The 23,061-nt window shown below is 51.1% G+C and overlaps 1 protein-coding gene, 1 non-coding gene and 1 pseudogene across 2 annotated transcripts; 2 read left to right on the top strand and 1 right to left on the bottom strand.

Moving 5' to 3' along the window:
• The first annotated feature begins 3,565 nt into the window (after positions 1–3,565).
• Positions 3,566–11,035, top strand: LOC110587944 (melanoma-associated antigen D4). The gene is made up of 13 exons (XM_021698227.2): positions 3,566–3,647; positions 4,624–4,834; positions 5,112–5,945; positions 6,290–6,493; positions 6,599–6,662; positions 6,893–6,972; positions 7,362–7,453; positions 8,095–8,174; positions 8,259–8,301; positions 8,733–8,795; positions 9,769–9,883; positions 10,225–10,655; positions 10,858–11,035. The coding sequence occupies exons 2-13, from the start codon at positions 4,625–4,627 to the stop codon at positions 10,865–10,867; spliced, it is 2,226 nt and encodes a 741-aa protein (XP_021553902.2). The 5' UTR covers positions 3,566–3,647; position 4,624; the 3' UTR covers positions 10,868–11,035.
• On the top strand, positions 9,379–9,509 carry LOC123323547. Its single transcript, XR_006539480.1, has one exon. It is a non-coding gene; the product is annotated as a small nucleolar RNA SNORA11 (small nucleolar RNA).
• Positions 11,036–14,794: 3,759 nt separating the features above from the next.
• Positions 14,795–19,473, bottom strand: LOC110591022 (annotated as a pseudogene).
• Between the last annotated feature and the right edge of the window lie 3,588 nt (positions 19,474–23,061).

Genomic DNA, 23,061 nt, shown 5'->3' with positions numbered 1-23,061 from the left:
TAATAATTCCACATAATTTATACTCCACAATGCATTGTTATGAATTTCTGTTTACACTCTTAATTAATTCATAAGGAATTTTTTAAAAAATAAAAAGTAAATATTCTATTAATATCATCATATTTAGCATCTCTAGTATTGATTATTCATTTCTAAAGAACATATTTACATGTACTGCCATTTTTCTTGTACCTGAAAGGCATCCTTTAATATTTCTTGTAGTGCGTACCCAGTGATGATGAATTATTTCAACTCTGGTAAGTATGAAAAAACTTTTAATTCAACTTCACTTTTCTTTAAAAGATTTTATTTATTTATTTGAGAGAGAGAGAGCGAGAGCACAAGAGCATGAGCAGGGGGAGGGGCAGAGGGAGAAGCAGACTCCCCGCTGAGCAGGGAGCCCAACGCGGGGCAGGGCTCGATCCCAGGACCCTTGGGATGGCGACCTGAGCTGAAGGCAGAAGCTCAACCGACCGAGCCACCCAGGCGCCCCCCAACTTCACTTTAGAAAGATATGCATTGAGTACAAAATTCTGAGTTGATAGTTATTAATTATTTCACTATTATAAAGATGGTATGCCACTTTCTTATAACTTGCATTGTTTCTGATGAGAAGTTCTCTGTAATTCTTACCTCTGGTCCTGAATGATTCTATATTTTTTCTGGTTTCCCACTTTCTTAGGAGTGAGGGGGAGCAGATTGGAAGAATGTCATGAATACACACCATGCAATATCTGTGCATAGGCACTTTGGTAGATCTTCAGTGCATGCATAGCAAAGCAAACACATCTTAAAACCATATGGCTCAGTGAAAAAAACGCAGATTTAAAAAAAATTTTATACCATCATGCCTCTAGCCATGATGGATTTACAGGAACCCGATTTACTCTCCCACCGAAATATCTGGTAAACCAAAACAATTATAAAGCTTTACCTCATGGCACCACAGGCAACAACACAGGACAGTGATCCCTGAGAGAAGGGAAACTAACATGGTGAGCCCTCAGATTGCCCAACTCCCCCAACTTCTTGCCTGGATAGAGTTTGCAGGCTACAGCACGGGAGAGATTGAACACAAACAGAGCCCAGTGGAGAACCTGAGCGAAGGAGACAGAGTTGAGAATTCCGAGAGGCCAACGTGACTAGAATTTGCTGGAAGTAAGGGAGAGGAGAGCCACACGGAGAGGTAGTTCTGGAGAGCTGCGGAGGTTTCCCATCAGGGTGCAGTGTATGAGCAAGGGGGAGTGGTGGTAGCGGACTTCCATTTTCTGCAGTGAGTAGTTGTGAGGATAATGGTGCCACTTACTGAGATGGTGAAGATGGGAATTTTAAAGACAAGAGAGACAGGGAGTGTGAGTGTGTGGGAGGAGTAGGTTTACCAAGGGACTGGTTCTAGACAGACTCACTATGAAGAGCCCTTGAGACATCCAAGTGGAGATGGCATGTAGGAGAATGAATATATGGATTTGGTTCTTAAAGTTGAAGTTCAAACTGGGGCTGTAGATTTTGGAGTTATTAGCATAAATAGTTATATAGCATTGAGAGAGAGAGAGAGGCTGATATAAAAACAAACGTAACTAAAGCCCACATCATAAGAAAAAAGACGTAGCTATGTATGGTGATGGATGTTAACTAGACTTACTGTGGTGGTCACCTCTCAATATATAAAAAATTTGAATCATTATGTTGTACACCTGAAACTAACATAAGGTTATATGTCAATTATATCTCAATTTTAAAAAGGCGGAAGAAAGGGGAAAAAAATTTAAATAATAAAGCAAACAAACAAAACGAATATAAGAGTCCACTATGGTTTTTGTAAAAGGCACAGGTTCAGTTTGAGATGGGAACCTAGTATTTTCTATTAGCACTGAGCAGTTTGTCAAGGCTTTCATTTCTAGGGTCTGGTCACCTCCCACAGAAACGTGTTACACAGGAAGGGCTGAAGAGACACAGGCTGCTGACAGCGGAGGTTGCTATGCAACAGCTGAGGAAAGCCATCCAACCAGCCAGAATTGACATTGGTCACTGGAGAGTAAAAGCTGTGGTCCTAGCAATAGCTTCCATTCATGCACAGGCGTCCCGGAGAGGCTGACATTAAAAACAAATATAAGAGTCCACCATGGATTTTGTAAAAAGCACAGGTTCGATTTGAGTTGGAAACATAGCATCTTCTCCCTCCAAAGCAGTTCCTCCAGTCATTGTGGAAGCATAGCAGCATGTGTTGGGTTGGGTAAATGCTTCCTGTGCTTCCCATTTTGCATATTGAGAAACCAGGCTCAGAGATGTCCAGTGACCTGAGCAGGCTCACACAGCTAGCAACAGACTGGCCCATAACTCCATCCCTGGAATTCTGAAGACCAGCCCAGCTTCTTTCCACAAGACCACAGCTGCCCCAGGCCCCTGCCCTGGAAGGAACCCGGGCAAACATTTACTCTGAATCGGGGCTTGCCATGGCTCAGACACACAAGTGCCTGATTGTCCTGGCTGCTCCAGCGGGCACCAGGAAGGCCTCAGGGGCAGCGTGTTCGTGCCACTCACAGCGAAGAGGCCTGACAGTTGGGGCAGGGAGTGGACCCTAAGGAGCAATTCCCCCAGCTGGATGGACCCACCTAGAGTAGGCAAGGGGGGGGGGGTGGCGGGTCTCTACCTCTGTCCTGGATGCAGAGCTTGAGCTTAGGTCTCAGACAGCACAAACTTTGCTTGTTTGGGACAGGTGTTGGCAGGGCAGGAGAGGTGTGGGGTGGGGGGAGGGTGCGGGGGGGGGGAGTGGATCTGTCGCTCAAACTGGAGAGGGGAGCCTGCCTCAGTCCCCAGGCCAGCACTACTGGGACATGGGGTTTGGAGTCAGGAAGATTCAGGACCACATATTGCATTTTCTGTTGACTGGTTCTGTGGCCTTGTCTATTCATGCGGTGTGTCTGTGCTTCAGCTTTCTGATCTGTAAAATGGGGATGCTGACATCCACCTCCCAGGGCTGCCGTGAGAGGAAGACCAGCCCCAGCGCAGATAGTGCTGTGATGCCCAAGCTGCATAAAGAGTAGCTGGGGAAGCAGATGTTCCCATTGTGTCTGGGGGCCTTAGAGATGGATGGTGCTGGGGAACACAAAGGCAAGTGGCATCCTCTGGCCATTTCCATTCCCCTTGTTACATACAGTTAGACACCCAGCTAGAGACCTCTGTGTTTGTGACCTAGGGGTCATGCTGGGGAAGCCAGGCATAGTGTATTCCAGACCACACTGGAGGAGCTTAGCGGGAACGGGGAGGGCAGGGAAGAGAAGCATTTGTGCAAAAGTGCGGGGATCGAGGGTAGATGATTGGGTGGTCCAAGTGCACCACAGGCTGTGAATGCGCGCGCCTCGGGTCAGAGGAGGGGTGAGGGGTATCTGGCGGGAAGGAGAAAAAGCCCCCCACCCCGCCCACCCACTCGCGGAATCGCATGCGCACTGGGGACCTGGTGGAGAGGGCTTTTGTTGGGAAAGCGGGCGGGCTGGAGGGGTCCGCGCATGCGCAGGCTGCCCAGCCGCGGGGGGTGCGCGGAGAAAAGGGGCGGGGTGGTCGGAGCTGCTGTGCTGGCAGCAGTAGGCGAGGGCGCGGCTGCGGGGTTCCTGGTGCTGAGGACGGACGCCATTGGAGCCCCAGGGAAGGTAAGGATCCAGCCTCAGACCGGACCGGGAGAGGGCGGGTGGAACCCGGCACGCTGCGCCCTCCCCACCCCCACACCCGGATCTGAACAAAGCCCAGGCACTCAGAACCCGAGCCCTATTAGACCCACGGTCTAGGTAGGACCCTCCCCCACCCCCACCCCCCGCCGCCCTCTCCCGCCAGGAGACGCAGGGCTCTCTGATCCGAGCCCTACTTATACCGGAGCCCGCGATCCGAACCCCTTTAGCAGACCCGTGTGCTCCCTGCTGAGCTTCCTTAGAGCGGAGGCCCTACCCCCACCCCAACCACTCCTAGATCAGTCCCAACCAGCTGACCCCGTTGCCCCCTTCCTGGAGTTGCCATCCTGGGGGTTGAGACCTCTAGCGCTCCAATCCATGTCTCACCTAGTCCGAGCCCCCACCGCCCCACCCCTGGAGCTCCTCCTGTATGAGCCCAACCCAGACCTGAATCAGCTGAACTCCCCCGCCCGGACCTAGCCAGAGGGTCTCTGGATTCAGTTTCGCATAAGCTTTCCGGGGCTCCTGTTGTCTAAGCCCTCTCATGTCATCTGCTCCCCTTTCATCGTTAAATCAAAGCCCTTTGTTTCTCCCTGTCTCAGTGCACATCCCCTGTGGGACTCTTCAGACCCAAGCCCGCCAGTCCACCCCCTATTCAAATCTAGCCGCTGAGATGGGGAGCCTGCCCATCCTAAACTCCCCCTTAAGTGCGGGGTCTCCTCCGACCACCTCTCTCCCTCTCCTAGAGCTCTGTTAGATTCTCTGACAGAATCTAACCCAACTGATACCCCCTCCCCCCGTGTTCCCCCCGCCCCCTCCACCGCCTCATACTGCCTAGTAACCTGATGATTGCCGCCCCCCGCCCCACCTCCAGAGAGATCCCACTGGATCCTGCCCCCTCCCCCTGAAGAGGCCTCACCCTCCCTCCCAGGCTGAGCTCTCTTCTCCTTGGGACCCCCAGCATGGCTGAGGGAAGCTACCGCATGGAATCGGAAACCTACAACGTTGAAGACATGGACGAGGGTAGTGATGAAGTCGGGGAGGAGGAGATGGTTGAAGGAAACGACTATGAAGAATTCGGTGCTTTTGGAGGCTACGGCACCCTCACCAGCTTTGACATCCGTATCCTCAGAGCCTTTGGGAGCTTGGGTCCAGGCCTTCGCATCTTATCGGTGAGGACCCTGGTGGGCCACCTGCTGGCCCTGGGCCTTCTCCCCCTCCCCCCCCCCGCCCAAGCTGCTGGGGACGGGGGTGGGGCGGTGGATGAAAGGGAGGGTTGAGTGGGGAAGGACTGCCCAGCTTCCCCAGCCTTCCCTCTCCTGCTCCGAGAAAGGGGCCTTGGGAAGGTCTGGGGGGTGGTGGGAGCTGGCTGCAGGGAGGAGGCTGGCCAGCACGCTGGGAGCACGGAGAGCTGTCTGCCTTCCCCTACCCTTCTCTCTGGCCTTACAGAATGAGCCTTGGGAACTGGAAAACCCTATGCTGGCTAGGACTCTGATGGAGGCATTTCAGCTGGATCCAGAAACACTTGCCAACGAGGCTGCCGCCCGTGCCGCCAACGTAGCCCGCGCGGCCGCCTCCAACCGTGCTGCTAGGGCCGCCGCCGCCGCCGCCCGTGCCACCTATAATCAGGTGGTTGCTCAGCGCCCGGTGGCCACAGACCCGGCTGCAGGACAAGATACCCAGCCCGTGACCTGTGCGGCCCAGGCTCAGGCAGCCGCCCCTGAGACAACCCGTGCTGCTCCGCACGTCTCCCAGATGCTAGTCAACAGTGAGGTGGCCGCCCCGGGGGCTCCGGCCACGTCCACACAGCCCCAGACGGCCTCCCAGGCGCAGGAGGCCGCTACCGAGGGCCCTAGTACCGCCTGTGCTTTCGCTCAGGCTCCCTGTGCTAGTGAGATGGATGCCACCCAGCCCAAGACAGCCTTCCTGGGTCAGAACGATGTCTTTGATTTCACCCAGCCGGCAGGTGTCAGTGGCATGGCCTTCCCACGCCCCAAGAGACCCGCCCCAGCCCAGGAGGCTGCCCCAGAGGGCCCCAGTGCCGCCTCTTCGGGGGTGCCCCCGGCAGCACCTGCCAGGGAGGGGGCAGCCACCCGGCCCAAGACCACCAAGTCCGGAAAGGCTCTGGCCAAGACTCGGTGGGTGGAGCCTCAGAATGTTGTGGCAGCCCCTGCCACCAAGGCCAAGATGGCCCCGAGCATCCCTGAGCCCGAGGGTGCAGCTGCCACCGCTCAGCACAGTGCTGAGCCCTGGGTCAGGATGGGAGGCAAGAGGACCAAGAAGGTGAGACCTCCCTGCTATCTCCAGCCCCCCTTGCTCCCCTCCGTTCTCTGCTCAGTCCTCTTCTCTGCCCCCTCCCCTCCCTTCCCCTCTCCCCCTTGTCTCAGCTTGTGCGTGTTTGTCCAACACAGTGCGGTAGCGTGCTCTGACTGCACGAAGCCTCTGTCCTCAAGCCTGGAGGGAGAAGAGGTTGGCTCAGTGCCGGGCACGTAGTAAGCACTCAGCACACGTCATCTGCTGTTTGTACTACTTGACTTCCAAGTACCTGCTCTGGTTAAGGTGTGTGCAGGGCACTTTTGCTCGGCCAGCCTGGTAGCCCTGGGCCTCTCCTCTCTCTCACGCTATAGTCCAAGCACCTGGATGACGAATATGAGAGCAGCGAGGAGGAGAGAGAGCCTTCTGCGGTCCCACCGACCTGGAGAGCATCGCAGCCCCCATTGATGGTGCGGGCTCAGGTGGCTCCCCGGCCCCCAATGGCCCTGAGGTCCCAGGTACCCTCAAGACACGTACTGTGCTTGCCACCCCGCAACGTGACCCTTCTGCAAGAGAGGGTAAGAAACCTGCTTTCCCCCCCATCTCCCTCCTCTCCTCTCCTGTGGGCCAGTTCTTGGAGGTCACCCATGCCTTGATCTACCTGTGTGCTCCTCCTTCTCCAGGCGAATAAGTTGGTGAAATATCTGATGATTAAGGACTACAAGAAGATCCCCATCAAGCGCTCAGGTGGGCAAACTGGGCCCCCTCCCCGAGCTCTGCCCTTCCACTGTCCCGTCTGGCATCAGATGTCTCCACCGAGCACGCCCAGCTGATCGCTCCATTGGCACAGTATGGGTGGGGGGGGGGGGGGGGGGTCCCGACGGTGCTCCCCTCAGCAGGGCTGACCGAGGGGCTGCTGCAGCTCTTTGGCCCATGCTCAGCCCAGGTGCTCTCTCCACCTCTCTCGCCTCTTGCAGACATGATGAAGGACGTCATCCGGGAATACGACGAACATTTCCCTGAGATCATTGAACGAGCAACATATACTCTGGAGAAGGTGGGCAAGTGCCCAGGCAGCTCACTGTGGTACAAGAGCTGCAGGGAAGCCTTGAGCCCTGCAGCCCCTTGAGGCCCCCTTTCGGTACTACCTGCTCTGGGAAGGCTTCCCTAGCTTCTCCTCCTGGGAGCGTCCACTGCGTACTTGCTTCCCCGGAGGGTTCCTCTCCCTCAGATTCCTTCAGTGTCCCTGGTCTCCTGAAGTGGGTCCTACTGCTTTGGCCAGTGCCAGAGCTCCCACAGGGCAGTTCCTCTGCAGCCTCTCTTCTCGAGCCTTCCCCATAACTTCGGCGTCCCTGCTGAGGGAAACTTCTAACGGGGAACTGAGGGACTGCCTGCAGGGCAGGCAGTGTGGGTTTCTGCTCTCATGTTGTTTCCTCCCCCACGTAGAAGTTTGGGATCCATTTGAAGGAAATTGACAAGGAAGAACACCTGTACATTCTCGTGTGCACACGGGATTCCTCAGCTCGCCTCCTGGGAAAGTAAGAAAGGGCAGGAGGGTTGTGGCCTTCCTCACTGGTGCCTCCCCCTCCCCGTCCCCTCAGAGAAACGGGAAAACAGGGCTTTGGTGCCTGGCAACGGCTCCCACCCACAGGTAGTGGTGCCCAGTGATTAGGGGATGAAAGGGGAAGTGGCCTGGGGTGAAGCCTTGCTGCTCTCAGGACCCCCACGTCCACCCCCCTCGCCCCGCTGCCACCTCCCCGCCCCATCTTCCTAGGAAAGCAGGCTCCTTGTTGCCTGCCTCCTCCTGCTACGCGCCTGGCCTGGGCTTGGCAGAGTGATCCTGGGGGAAGGAAGCTTCCCATCCAGTGTAACTCCCGACGCTCAAAGGGCAGGGAAGGTCTGGATGTGCCTCCGGACACACTGTTGCCAAGTGGTGGCTCCCCGTCTGACCCCATCCTGGCCGGAACTCTGGGAGGGAGTGTTCGCATCCACATTTGAGGCGTGAAGCGATTCAGTCTCAGACAGAGGAATGAATGGTCTGCATGAGAGAGCAAGCCAGATGTAGAGTGGGAAGAACCGCCTGGTAGCCCAGCCATCCGGGAAGAGCTAGTTGGGTGAGCCAGCCCTAGTCCCTCGGGCAAATGGCTGCTGGACAGGATCCCTCTTCCTACACCTTCAGGACCAAGGACACTCCCAGGCTGAGCCTCCTCTTGGTGATTCTGGGAGTCATTTTCATGAATGGCAACTGTGCCAGCGAGGGTGAGTGGCTGGACCCGCAGCTGGGGGGTTGCCCACAGTCCCAGCTTCGTGTGCTAAATTCTTGTGGCTCTTCTCCCCTCACAGCTGTCCTCTGGGAGGCACTACGCAAGATGGGACTGCGCCCTGGGTAGGATTGGGCTCTCGGCTCCCGCCCCTCGGTGTTGTCCTTGGGCACCGATGGCCCCGGGGTGGGATTAGCCTGGGGGCCTAGTGCAGGGGAGTGGACCTCCTGGCCTGGGTAGAGCGCAGAGGGTCCCACCGGGGTGCATGGGGAAATGGTCCTGAACTCTCAGCCCCTCTCTGCTCCATGTCCCCTCTCTGTCCCCAGATGGGACCCAAGAGAACCCATCAGAATTAGGGGTTCCGATCACACCCTTGCCTAGGGCATCCCTGACATGTGGCCCTGTGGCCCCTGCTGCCACCCCAGGCCTCCATGGGGATGCCCCCCCACACACACACACACAGTCTGGGAAGCTGTCCATCCTGCTAGGGAGTGCTCCTGCCCACCTCCGGGCACCGCCCCTGTGTATAGTCATGGATTCCTTTCCTGGCCCTCAGGGTGAGGCACCCATTCCTTGGAGATCTGAGGAAGCTCATTACGGAGGACTTCGTGAAGCAGAAGTAAGTAGTGGCCAAGTTAACTTCGTCTCACACTCGTGCACTCCTCGTGGGCTGATGTGGCTGAGCAAGCCATTCCCCATGCCAGATCTTAGAGCCAGAGGGATAGGTGTCTCTGGTGTGGGGGTTGGGCGGGGTACATGAGTGTTGGCGGGGAGTGGAATTCCAGCGCAGCCTTGGGGAAGGGGAGTTGAAGTCGGCAGAGGACACGGCGCAGGGTGTATTGGAACCACCGTGCCATTTGGTACCTGCCCTGTAGGCGGCTGGAGAATGTCTCCCGCTTTACATCCCGGGAACCTGGGGCTCAGAGAGTAGAAGTCTTGAGTACGGCCCCGGCTGGTAAGGGGCCCATTTGGTCCCGGAGCCCAGCCCTCCTAACTTTCCAGTCAGGCCCAGCCTGTCCTCGGTCCTCGGAGAACACACGCGTGCGCTCACACAGGCACAACAGACTGGCCCAGACACGCGCATGCGCGCACACGCAAAGTGGGGAGTACGCACGGAGTGTGCCGCTTTTCTCCCCTTTCCGATCCTCTTCTATGGCGGACTGTCCCAGGGTTCTGCCAGGCGGTGGACGGGAGCCTGTGATGGAGTGTGCTCATAGCAGGGGGCCTGAAGCAATGGCTCCTGGGTTTACAACACAATCCAAGGGGGATCTGGGTTCATTGTGACAAGGGGCGTGAAACTTGTGGCCTTCCTACGAACAGATACCTGACACGTGTCCCACCCCGCACCTCCACGTGGCTTCTTCTGGGCAGGACCAGCGGCCTGAGGCTTTGTAGGCCTCAGTCCTGGAGGCAGAAACCCTGGGAGTGAGCGTGGGAGTGAGGCATGGGCCGGAGGGCCGGAGGGCCGGGACAGTCCTCCCGCAGGAGCTGGGCTGCAGTATCCGGGCTGGGAAGGGCCTACCCGGGAGCCCCTGGTGCGACGACAGGTCTGCCTGGCTGGAAGCAAACGTTTCTCTTCCTCTTGCACTGAGGTACCTGGAATACAAGAAGATCCCCAATAGCAGCCCACCCGAGTATGAATTCCTCTGGGGCCTGCGAGCCCGCCACGAGACCAGCAAGATGAGGGTGCTGAGATTCATCGCCCAGGTAACAGGGGAGCCTCTGTTTGGGGCCGGGCGGTGGGGTGGGAGTTTGGTGCTTGCCATACCCTCTCTGTTTCTTGGCTACGGCCTCCCCCTCAGGCTGTTGGTCCAGTGAGGATCCGGACAGGTTCCTAAGTAGGTCACTTACCCAAGTTCACAGGTGCAGTAAGTGTGAGGGATGGGGTGAGGCCCCAGGGCTGGTACGGAGTCATAGGAGAGTCGGATTCCAGTGGCCTCGACTTGCCTCGTGACCACGCCCAGCCCACGGGAGGGTGTACGGCAGGAAGCAGGTGCTCCGTGAACGTGGGGTAGCTGTGCCGCATGGTGTCTGTTACCCCACTGCAGAATCAGAACCGAGACCCCCGGGAGTGGAAGGCTCATTTCTTGGAGGCTGTGGATGATGCTTTCAAGACGATGGATGTGGATATGGCTGAGGAACATGCCAGGGCCCAGATGAGAGCCCAGATGAACATCGGGGATGAAGCTCTGATTGGACGCTGGAGCTGGGATGACATACAGGTGGAGCTCCTGACCTGGGATGAGGATGGAGATTTTGGCGACGCCTGGGCCAGGATCCCCTTCGCTTTCTGGGCCAGATACCATCAGTACATTCTGAATAGCAACCGTGCCAACCGGAGGGCCACGTGGAGAGCTGGCGTCAGCAGTGGCACCAACGGTGGGGCCAGCACCAGCATTCTAGATGGGCCCAGCACCAGCTCCACCATCCGGACCAGAAATGCCGCCAGAACGAGTGCCAACTTCTTCTCCTGGATCCAGTGAGATTTGCAGTGGATACCTGAAACTCCGAGGGAGGGGGCGGGAAGGGGCTGTGAGAAGTCAAGTCGGGGGCAGGCCTGGGTGGTGCAGTGGGGGAACAAGGAGTTGTGAGAGACACTTGTTTGTTTCTTCGTGTCTCCCCCCCCTCACCCCCCCGTCTCATGTCTACTGATAGTTCTGCTTTTGTGTCTTGTGTTACAGACAACGCTGATGAACCGCGGCCGTCCCTCACCAAGCCGGAGTGCCTCCTCGGATCCCTCCTTCACACAGCACTCCAGGCAGCTTCTACCTGCCCATCCAAGATGGCATGCAAGATGAAGCTCTCTTTGCCCTTCCTGCTTTTGTTGTGTGCTTTTGTTGTGCGCTTTTGTCGTGTTTTCATGTTTTTGGTATCAGTGTTACAGTAAAGTTGCAAAATTACTTGGGACGTTTCCTCCTTTATTTGCGCACGTACCTGTGCACGTGGTGCTCTGAGCGGCACGTGGCTGGGGGCTCCGACATAGACACTGCCTGTCTCTGCCTGGAAGGCAGCAGGTGTGGGGAGGGTGCCGAGAAGATGTGGAGAGGTGTCAGCTGAGTGTCCAGGCCATGAGTTTCGAGAGGCTCCTGTCCACATAGTGACATGATTTCCTCCACGGTACAACCGCAGTTAAGACGCCAGTGGTGGGGGCGGTGGCAGGAAAAGGGATGGCGTGGAAGGCTGTGGGTTGGTGCCACTGTCCCTCCCACCAAGGAACAGGGTCCACAGACATCCACCAAGACCCACCTCCTCCACCCCATCTTTGGAGGCGCCATCTTGGAGCCCTTCCCTCCTCCTCCACACAACTTCAGCACCTCATCCCTCCCTCAGATGGAGCCTCAAGGACAATGAGATAGGCCTCGGCGACATTCTCACCCCTCCAGCAGGTTGAAGGAGGAGCCATTATTGCCCACAGAGTAGGTTCAATGAAAACAGACCTCGATAGCCTGAGACCCTGACCCGAGGCCTGTTGGTGGGCTCCGGAGCTCTTCTTCACTGGGAACAGGGCCCTCCCCGTGAAGCCAAGGCCCGGGCCTATGTCCTGGTGTCTTCAAGGGCCGGGTGGTCCCTGCAGGAGTGGGGCTGGGACTGCAATTCCTCCAGCGGATGGCAGTGAGAGCAGAGATGCCTGGGAAGGGCTCAGTGGCAGGCTGGGACAGTGTCCGGAGCTCTGTCGGCTCCCTCAGTGATGTCCACACTTGGGAGGACGAGGCTCCAGGTTAAGAAGTAGGAGTGAATCGGGTAAGGGCCCCTGCACCCCACTGCCTCTTTTCCCCGAGAAGAGGTTCCCTTCTCTCCCCCAGACTGGGCTCCTGACCCAGATCCAGGCCCATGATTTCACAGGCCCAGTGAAGAATGAAAAACGTGGGCCCCCTTGCTCAAAAATGATGAAGAATTCCGAGAGAGCCACGGCTTGGGCTTGAACTAGGTGTGCAGCCCCTCCGCGCACAGGGTCCTGTGGGACTGCATAGGTCACACCCCCAGGAAGCTAACTGTGTAAGGTTTCCTCCCCCTAAAGTCGGGCTTCAGGTGGGTTTCTGCCTTGCCGGCCACTGCTGTGGTTTCTGCCTGCCCGGCGGCTGGGTCCCTGCTTGGCCACGAGGACACCGTGATTCCGACAGAATTTGAGTCCCCTTCACTTTGGCTTTACTGACGCATGGTCTGGGATGTGAGAGGGATGAAGGATGCCTGGGAGCCCAGTCCTGCGGTGACGAATGATTCGAGACTTTTCTGGTCCTCTCACCCTGGGAACCTCCCAGGACCCTGCTGGTGCCCACAGCAGGCACAGGCCTTTCCATGGATGAGGGTGCAGCCACTCACCCAAGGCCACGGGCAGGAGTTTGAGCACTGGGTGCAGAGGACACCTGAGATACGGCCTCTCATCTGGAAAGGAGGAGAAAGCAGCTCTCAGAGACAGACAGGGTGCTGGTGAGGGTGCCACCTCCCCAGGCCTGTGGGCTTGCAACACTCCCCTCTTCCATCCTCCTTTCCCCTGGCTGGCCTATCCAGGTGGGGGGTGGGGGGATGGGGGGGTGGGGGTGGCGGGCTTCCCCAGAGTTGGAGCCGCACTCTGCACTACTCAACGGGTAGTTGAGAGCAGGGTGGGCGGGGAGGAAGAAAGCAGTGGGGTGGCCTCTGGGACAGGGAGGAAGGAGCGCCCAGGGGAATGCTGACAGACTGACTGGCAGGCAGGTCACCTGGGAGGCTGCCCGCCTGCTCCCTCACAGGGCAAACGTGACACCAAGGCAGGTGTCCTTCCTGGGACCCCAACCCAAGACCCTTCAAGGCTAAATGCATGCTCTGCCCACCGCAGCCGGCTCCCACTGCCTCGGAGGGGCTCACAGTGTCGTGAGAGCGACACCCCCATCTCTCACCACTCTCCAACAATAGCCACCCTCCCCCAGCCAGGCTGCCCTTACCACTTCCCATCTCCCTTCACCGGGCCAGATCCAAACCCCTCATGGCTTCCCTGCCCCCAAGGCTCATCCTGGGCTTTCAAGACTCCCACCACCCTCCCAGCCTCCTAAGACATCAGGTTTGGCGGTATCCTGGGCATCCATCCCGCTCCTCCTCCTCCTCCTCTTTGTCAGGCCCTGGGGCCCGGTTCTCTGGGTGCAAGACCTCATTCCATCCTCGCTGATACTCTGCGGGGGCTACTGTTCCCCATGGCACACGTGGCAAAATGGACCCGGAGAAGGGAAGTGACTTGCCTGAGGTCTCTGTCCTAGCTCTGCCACCACCTGGGCAAGTGACCTTGGCCCAGCCTTTTCTCCCTCTGGCCCTCAGAGTTCCCACCTGTCACAGCACAGGATTGGGCTAGATAGATATACTCTGAAGGTGCCCCAGCTCTGAGGTCCTGTGGGTCTGCTTTCCCAGTCACAGCATCTCTCTGGGCCTCAAGTTTCCTCGCTGAGTAACAGGGGTAAGAGCATGTACCCAGCACTGCCTGGCCCAGCTCCCAGGGCGGCTGGGCGCAGCTGGCGTGGCCTGCGCATGAAAGAAGGTAGGAAGTGGGTAAAGCAGTGGGAGAATGACAGGTGCATGTGCCCCTCCCCCACTCTATGCGTGTCTGAGGTGGGGGTCCTCTGGAAAGCACCTGAGGTTGACACCCCTCCCTGACCCTCTGAGCCCCGTGACCTCGGGCAGGTCACTTCACCTCTCAGAGCCTCCATCCCCTCATCTGTGCAGTTAGGGTTACTTACCCTGCTTGCCTCACGGTCCCAAAGACAGTACCGAGCAGTAGAGATTGGAAGTTATCGGAAATCTAGTAGCACCCCAAGCCCCATCCCCTTTTCCAGTGAGGAGACTGAGGACCAGGCAGAGGAAGTGACTTGACCAATGTCAAGTTCTCAAGTTCCCCGGGTTTCAACTTGGGATGACTCCATATTACAAGTGCCCTTTATTTGGAAACCAACATCATAGAAATGATACAAACCTGCAGGACATCGTACGCTTCAAATATGACTTTGAACGCTTCCCTCACAGCCTCACAGTTTCCCAAGATGCCAGCACTTCAGCATCCACGTCAGAAACGGGCTGTCACACCTGAAGGTGACACAACAGTCCCTTGCCAGGCTTCCTGCCTTGGTCTATGGTTCAGCCAATACATGCAATTTTATTTTGTGGTAGTTGACATGTCTACGGGTTGCAGAACTGCAGAAAGGAAAAGCAGCGTGCATACCCAATGACCACAGGAAAGAAGAAAATTACAAAGACAGTGGGGCTAGAGTTGAGGAGGATACGGAACAAAGCAACTCCCCTACAGTGTCCGTGGAAGTCTGAATTTGTACATGGCCTTGGGGAAACATTAGAGAATTACAGCATGTTGCTTCCTCACGCTGCCTCGAGGGAGGGGATGTCAGAGACAGGTTCTAGGTGAAAGTGAGCCTTCTGAAAGCAGAGAGGGAGGAAACGGAAAGGTGGAGCTCTACTACCACCAGCCCATTGCCTTTAGCCAGGAATCTGAGATGCCTGAGAGCTGGATAAACATGTGCCTTGCGGAAGAGCTGCAGTTGCTAACTAGGCTTTAGCCTGTCTCTGAAGCTGTCTAGGAAACTTTGGGGTCCTAGCCACTGGAACAGGGACACCGTGGAGGACCCCTACGATCAGGCCACCCTCTCAAATCTCCTCCTCTTGCTTTTTTCCCCCTCCACCTGAAAAAGGGGCACAAGGCACAAGGTTGGAGTGCAGTGGGGGCAAAGGTAAGAGCAAAAATCAATGCAGAAGGACGTTTCCCAGGAGATGGAGTCCAACCAGTGTAGTTTCAAATTCTGGTTCTGAAGCGCGCCTTGTTCATCTGTGCGGTGGCGGGGGTGGGTGGGGAGGAGAGCCTGGCTAGAGCCTTCTGCTTGGTGCCCACAAGTACAACCTCTGAACAGGGGTGAAAGGCCCTGAACGCTTCCATTATCACAGGTGTCTGTTTGGCCGTTTAGCCACCTGAGCTCCTCCAAACCAACCTAACAGCAGGGTTCTCTTTATCCGCTTTACTGAGGTTTAATTTACAAGCAAAATAATGCCCATTTGGGTGGACAGTTCCATGGACTTTGACAAATGCTACCATCCATGTCACTCCCACCCTAATCAAGACAAAGAACAGGTTCACCATCTAGTGGTGTTCCCTTGCACCCCTTCCCAGTGACTTCCTACCATCCACATCCAGCCTTAGGCCACCACTGACCTTCCCTCTATATCACCATGGATTAGAATTCTCTCCCCTACAGTCCGTTACACACATAAACATGCAGTATGTAATCTTCCGTGTCGGCCTGCCTTCTATTTCTCTGCTTCAATGCTTTGGATATTCATCCACGGGGTGGCACGCATCAGGAGATTACATCAAAACGGCGGGCACCTGGGAGGCTCAGTTGGCTAAGCACGTGCCTTCGGCTCAGCCCATGATCTCAGGGTCCTGGGATAGACCCCAGGTCAGGGCTCTGTGCTCAGCAGGGAGTCTCTTTTTCCCTCTCCCTCTGCCCCTCTCCGCCCACCCCCCACCCCGCCCCGCTCCTCCTCTCCTTAGCTCTCGCTCTCTATCTCAAGTCAGTAAATAAGATCTTTAAAAAAATAAAAAAATCAAATAAATCAAAATGGCCCCTATTCGCAACCTGATTGTCTCTGTTGAAATCGTACAGCTATACAAAAACGTCCTAGAACTAATAAAGCAATTCATCTAGAGTGCAGGATACAAGACTAAAACACAAAAAAATCAACCACATTTCTATACACTAGCAAAGAAGTGTTGGAAAAAGAAATTTACCACTCAAAAAAGAAAGTCAGTTCTTGGATGTGAATCTAACAAGTGATGCCGGGTATTTATATACTAAAAACAGCAAAACGCTGGAAAACCAAACAAAAGAAGACCTAAATAAATGGAGGAACATACCATGGTCATAGATTAGAATATTTAACATAGCAAAGATGTCAATTCTTCTGAAGTTGATCTCTGGACTTACTGTAATTCCAATGAAAATCCCGGCAGCAGGATTTGTTGTAGACATAGACAAGCCGATCCTAAAGCTTATGTGGAACCTAAAAACAAACACACAAACAAAAAGAATAGCCAAAAAAGTATGAAAAAAAAATGTGGAGGAATCACATTACCTGCATTTAGAACTTTTCAACAAATGTGTGGAAAAAAACTGGATCTCCATCTAAAAGAAAAAGGATCTCACATCTTATACTAGAACTCACTAAAAAGAAATCTTAGATGGAAATCAAGAATATGAAACTGTCAAACTTTTAGAAGGAAACGACAAAATCTTTGACCTGGGTTTGAGAAAGATGTTCTAGGTAGAACAACTCCACCCTGCCACCACCGCGCCACCTCCATCCCCCCACCCAGCCTCGTTTTCTTTCTGTGAAAAATGCTGTTAAGGGTTTGAGGAGAAAAATCTCAGGATGGGAGAATGTATTTACAATTACCTAAACAACAGAGGGCTTGTATCCAGAGTAGATGAGGAACTGCCAAAACTCAACAGTAAGAAAATAATGGAAAAAATATTTGAAGAGATACATCAATAAAAAGGATATATAGGTGGCAATTGAGCACATGAACAGATGAGCACACTCACTGGCTCTCAGGCAATGCAAATTAAAACTATGGTGAGATAGCAGTATTCCTATATTAAAATTGCTGAAATTAGAAAAAGCAAGCAAGCAAAAAAAACAAAAAAAATCCCACAAACACGTGACAATATCAAATGGTGTTGAGGGTGGGCAACAACTGGGTTCACCACATGTTGCCGAAGGGAATGTAAGGTGGTACAACCACTTTGGAAAACTATGTTATTGCTTTTTATAAAGTTAAACATATACTTGCCCATATGACCTAGCAATCTCACCCTGCAGTATTACTCCTAGAGAAATTTCAACTTGAGTTCATACGAAAACCTGTAAGTGAATGTTTGTAGCAGCTCTGTTCATAACCACCCCAAACTAGAAACAGCCCAAATATCCTGCAACAAAGTGTATTCTTTCCAGACAATTAAATACTATTCAGTGGTCTAAAGGAATGAAGTATAGATACAGTCAACAATTTGGATGAAACTCAAAAGCATTGCGCTTCCTGATAGAAGCCAGGCTCAGAAGGTTACATTTTATTTTATTTTATTTTTTAAAGATCTCATTTATTTATTTGAGAGAGAGAGAGACTGAGAGAGAGAGAGAGAGCACGAGCAGGGCAGAGGGAGAGCGAGAAGCAGACTCCTGGCTGAGCAGGGAGCCCAGTGCAGGACTCCATCCCAGGACCCTGGGATCATGACCTGAGCCGAAGGCAGACGCTTAACCGACTAAGCCAACCAGGCACCCCAGAGGGTTACTTTTTAAACGGTTCCATTTATATGACTTTCTTGAGATGACAAAACTATCATAAAAGAGAGCAAGTCGGTGGTGCCCTGGTTAGGTGTGGAGAAAGAGCGTGACTACAAAGGGATAGCACCAGGGACTTCTTGGGGGCTATAGAAGTGTTCTGAATACATATTGTGATGGTGGCTACAAGAATCTATACATGTGTTCAAATCTCTGGAGCTGGAGGTCCAGAAGAAGTCTACATCACTGAATTTAAAAATACAATTAAGGAACTAATGGCAAAAAAGTTTTTTTCAACCAAAAAATTATTAGAATTGAACAGTAGTGTACTGCGCTACAGAAAATATTGAATACATTCTTTTAGGATTAAGGAAAACCATACCAAATGTCAACCCAGATGAACACAAATGAATGAATAGCTATAGACATGGTAAATATAGGGAGGGTTAATTATTTTACTTTTCAAAAACTTTCTTTAAAAGTTAACTGAATGTTGGGGTGCCTGCTTGGCTCAATGGGTTAAGCGTCTGCCTTCAGCTCAGGTCATGATCCCGTGGTCCTGAGATCAAGCCCCGCGTCAGTCTCCCTGCTCAGCGGGGAGTCTGCTTCTCTCTCTCCTCCTGCCCCTCAACCCCACTCGTGCTCTCTCACTCTCACTCACTCTCAGATAAATAAATAAAATCTTAAAATAAAATTAAGTTAAATTAACTGAATGTTGGGGCACCTGGGTGGCTCAGTAGGTTAAGTGTCTGACTCTGGATTTGGGCTCAGGTCATGATCTCAGGCTCCTGAGATTGAGCCCTGCCTTGGGCGCCTTGCTCAGCAGGGAGTCCACTTGAGATTCTCTCCCTCTCCCTCTCCTTCTTCCCCTCCCCCTACTCACGTGCGCTCTCTCTCTCTCTCTCTCTCTCTCTCTCTGTCAGGTAAAAAATAAATCTTAAAAAAAGTTAACTGAATGTTTAGAAAACCAAAAACAATGCGTTGTGGGGGATACAATGTATATATAAATAAAGTCTATGGAAACAAAAGCAAACAGATGGGAGTGTAGAAATTAAAGCATACTATATAAGTTTTTCCTTTGTACGTGAAGAAAAATTTTATCATCGAAGGTGAAAGGCCTAATTTTAACTATGTGTAATATAATCCCTACAGGAACCACTTACATATAAAACAAAAGGAATAAGTATTAAACCAAGATAGAGATTAAAATTGGGATACTGAAAAATACTTCAGTTATGCATAAGGGGGTGAGGGAATTGGGTTAAAGAAAGAATGAAAAGACAAATAAAGGAAAGAAGGAAATAAAAGAAGGAAGGAACGAAGCAAGAAAGCTAGAAAGAAGGAAAGAAAAAGAGAAATAAAGCTACTCAAAATAAGAGGATGAAGTTAAAGCCAATCATACCTATACTTAAGCTAATTGTATATGTTCCAAACTTTCCTAATAAAAGGCAGAGATTGCTAGGTGGGAGAGCTGCAAGACACCGCAATATGCCATTGAATAGAAACTCTTTTTTTTTTTTTCATTTTAACAGTTTTTCTTTAAAGTCTTATATAAGATTACTTTATCCCTGTATCTTGTCAATGTTTCTTCCTCCTGTTTGCAGCTTTCCTTTCCTACTTGTCGAGATTTGGCTTTACCTTCAACGATCGTTTTGTGGTTTTTGTCTAGTTTTAGTCTAGTGGTAGCCACCTTGCTAGGGTGAATGGACAGTCGTGCCGTTCGCCTTCTCACGCTGTACTCATTCAATGTAGATGACGTGTTTCTTCCTGTAAACCTGGACTATTTTGCCAGTTTGCTGGCCTTTGTCGTGTCCTGGCACAACCTGTGCCTCATCATCCTTTCAGGTGGGCATGGATCGAAGGTTGTACTTCTGTCTCAGCCCTTTAGAAAGACAGGAAGGCCTAATCTTCCTGCGAATGTGGGAGGGTGCACTGAAATGCCTTTTCTGGTTCTTGCTCCAGTCGGAAGTCACAAAGGGATTGAACTTCATGTTGGCTGCCGGCACTTCAGTGATGGCTGCAAAAGGCAAGAGTGAAACTCGCTCTAATATGGAGACAGAGCTAGGTTAAATGCAAAAGGGTTGAAAAAGAGATGCCATGGGAACATGAATTGTAAGAAAAACAGTTCTAAAAGTGGCTAAGTTAAATTTTAGGGCCAGGAGTGTTACTAATGATACACAGGGATATTTAATAATGATAAAAGCCTCAATTAATCAGGAAAGCGTAATGATCATCAGGTGCCCTGGAAAATAGAACTTTAAATTTCATAAAGTGAAAACTGATAGAACTTAAAAGACATAAACGCGAATCCTTTTAATAGTTGGAAATTTCAAAAATTCTCTCAGCTTTTGATATAGCAAATAGAGGGAAGGTCAGTAGTTATAAAAAAGACTTTAACAACGCTATCAGCTAACTCGACTTAATTATAGTACATTCCACCCAATAGCAGTAGAATACACACTTTCTTTAAAAGCACATGGAACATGCACCAAGCAGGAGCCTATCACGGGTTATAAAGTAATACTCCATCGGAGAAGAAGGACTGAAATCCATGTCGTGGGTGTTCTTTGGGCACAATGGAATTAAACGAGAAATCTATAACAAGAAGATTTCTAGAGAATCCACAAAACTTTGAAATTAACCCACGGACTTCAAAATAACACAGGCCCAGAGACGAGGCACTTAGGGAAATTTGAAAGTCATCTGTGTCTATATTAGGAAAGAAGAAAGGTTTAACATCAATAAAATACAAAACGAAGATGCTACAAAAAGATGTAAAAAACAAACTGAGAGGAAGTAGAAAGAAGGAAGCAAAAAGGCTATCAGAAGCTGACGTTCACATGTGGAATTTAAGAAATAAGATGAACACAGGGGAAGGGAAGGAAAGATAAAACAAGAAAAAACAGAGAGGGAGGCAAACCATAAGAGACTCTTAACTCTAGGAGAGGAACTGAGGGTTGCTGAAGGAGAGGTGGGTGGGGGGATGGGGTAACTGGGTGATGGGCATTAAGGAGGGCACGTGATGGGATGAGCACTGGGTGTTATACTGAATGGATGAATCATTGAACATTACATCAAAAACCAATGATGTACTTACTATACCTCGGCTAACTGAATTTAAATTAAAAAAAAGAAAGAAAGAAAAGAAAATCCGGTCCCAGAGACGGAGAACATTTACATGATACAGAACTTTCTTGTGTATCTGTATATATAAAAGTCTCTTTCAAGTCAATCAAGGGAACACATAACTTGTTTTAAACATGGACAAAATACTTGCACAGACATTTCCCTAAAGACGATACATGTAAGATAATTAAACACATGTGAAGCTGTTTAAAATTATTAGTCAACAAGAAAATAAAACTTAAAACCGAAAGGAGATAGCGTACTACAACTACCCGAAGGGCTACGTCCAAATGGCTGACAATGATGACAAGGCCTGGTAAGGTGGAGCCACTATGGTTTTCATCCATGTCGGTGTAAAGACTAGGCGCTTTTCAAAAAAGTTTGGCAGATGAGATCGGGCGCGTTCAGGGTGGTATGGCCGACGATGCGGCTAAACATGCTACAATGTACAGGACAGCCTCCCACAGCAAAGAATTCGTCAGTCCAGACTGTCAATAGTACCACTGTTGAGAAATCCTGTCACCAGGTTACACATAAGCTAAGTCACTAATGCCAAGATTAAAATTCTCAGAAACTAGGTAGTCTCTGAATGTTAGCCAGAAACCATTCAATTCTAATAAATTGTTCAAAAACAAACAAACAAACAAAAAACCCAAAAAAGGTTGGCAGTTTCTTACTAAGTTAGGCATGCAAGTACCATGTAGTCCTAGGTATTTAATTCAGAAAAAGAAAAGCATATGTCCACACCAAACCCGTATGTGAATGTGGGTAGCAGCTTTATTCATAATATCTCCAAACCAAAAACATCCTAAACGTCCATCGGTTGGTGAATGGAGAGCAAACTGTGGAATAGCCATACAAAGTATCAAAGACAAACAAACTGCCAATGTGTACAATGCTTGGGCATATCAAAAGTATTACATGGAAGACTGGAAACCGTATACTGCATGCTGTCGGATTCATTTGGCATATAATTCTTGAGACGTTGAAGCTCAAAGGAGTCAAGGGAGCTTGGTGGTTGCCCACGGCTAGAGGTGGAGCAAGGACAGTGACTTGGAAGGCACAGGAGGGCACTTTGCAGGGCACTGGAAATGTTCTCTATCTTGACACTGGTGGTAGTTATACACATGTTTCAGTTTGTCAAAAATCATCAGACTGTACACTTAAATAGGTATAGTTTATTGAATGTAACGTATATCTCAACAAAGCAAAAAAAATAAACAGAACACAGATGTTTTACGTATTAAAAATAATTGAAAGCAAGAACTGTATTGGATACATCTTCGACAGGTAACACGTGGTGAGGAGAGATTAGTGCATTAGATGATGGATCAGAAAAACATATCCAGAAAAAAAGTAGAGAGAGAAAAGATGATGGAAAATACAGAATGGGTAGGAAGAGAATCAGTGGATGCAGAGGCTAACACAGGTGTAACATATTTCAATTGGAGTTAAGTGATGAGACGACAGAGAAAAGTGCCTAGGCAGTATTTGAACAGATAAGGGTGTGGTGTTTCCAAAGCTGATGAATAACAGCTTGCTCAAGACTCAAGGAAGACTAAGAATCCCAAGCAAGATAATTCTAAAGTAAACATCTTTTAAACTTTACACTGTCAAACCAAAAAAAAAAAAAACAAAAAAAAGGCAATAAAAAGAGAACATCATGAAAGGAACCAGGGGGGTCAATAAAAGCATGGGCCTCAGAACAGGACAATGAGAGTGACAATTGACTTTCAAACCTAAACAAGGAAGTCCAGAGTGTGTAGAAAGATATATTCAAAGTGCTGAAAGAATGTAACTGCCAACTTAGGGCTCTATAATCAGGAAAAACACCCTCCAAGATGAAGGGGAAATAAAGACACTTTCAGACAAACAAAACAATGAATGTTTCATATTCCTATTATATGATCCAGCCATCATGCTTCTTGGTAGTTACCGAAGTTGAGTCGAAAACATTTGTCCACTCTGAAGCCTGCACACAAAAATTTATAGCAGCTTTAGGGCGCCTGGGTGGCTCAGATGGTTAAGCGTCTGCCTTCGGCTCAGGTCATGATCCCAGGGTCCTGGGATCGAGTCCCGCATGGGGCTCCCTGCTCAGCGGGGAGCCTGTTTCTCCCTCTGCCTCTCTCTCTCTCTGTCTCTTATGAATAAATAAAATCTTAAGAAAAAAAAATTTATAGCAGCTTTATTCATAATTGCTAAAACTTGGATGCAATCGTTCCATCATGGTGACGACAGTAAATAACAGTGTATTATATACTTGAAATTTGCTGAGAGCTTACATACCAAGTGTCCTCACCACCCAATAAAAGGGTAACCATGTTAATTCGTTTGATCATGGTAGTCATCCCACTGTGTTTATCAAAACGTTATGTTGTATCACCTAAATATATGCAATTATTACTTGTCAACCATAGCTCCGTAAAGCTGAAACAGAAGATGACCTGCAAAAG

This window comes from Neomonachus schauinslandi, chromosome X (genome assembly GCF_002201575.2).
Source record: "Neomonachus schauinslandi chromosome X, ASM220157v2, whole genome shotgun sequence".
In the NCBI taxonomy this organism is placed as follows: domain Eukaryota; kingdom Metazoa; phylum Chordata; class Mammalia; order Carnivora; family Phocidae; genus Neomonachus; species Neomonachus schauinslandi.
The sequence above is the reverse complement of the archived record's forward strand: the minus strand, read 5'-3'. Positions and strand labels throughout refer to the sequence as shown.

Bases quoted from the DNA above. Each gene is read 5' to 3' on its own strand.
- LOC110587944 (XM_021698227.2), top strand. From the start codon at position 4,625: ATGGCTGAGGGAAGCTACCGCATGGAATCGGAAACCTACAACGTTGAA. The intron at 6,663-6,892 runs GTGGGCAAACTG...CGCCTCTTGCAG, and splicing joins GATCCCCATCAAGCGCTCAG to ACATGATGAAGGACGTCATC. The intron at 8,796-9,768 runs GTAAGTAGTGGC...TCTTGCACTGAG, and splicing joins GAGGACTTCGTGAAGCAGAA to GTACCTGGAATACAAGAAGA.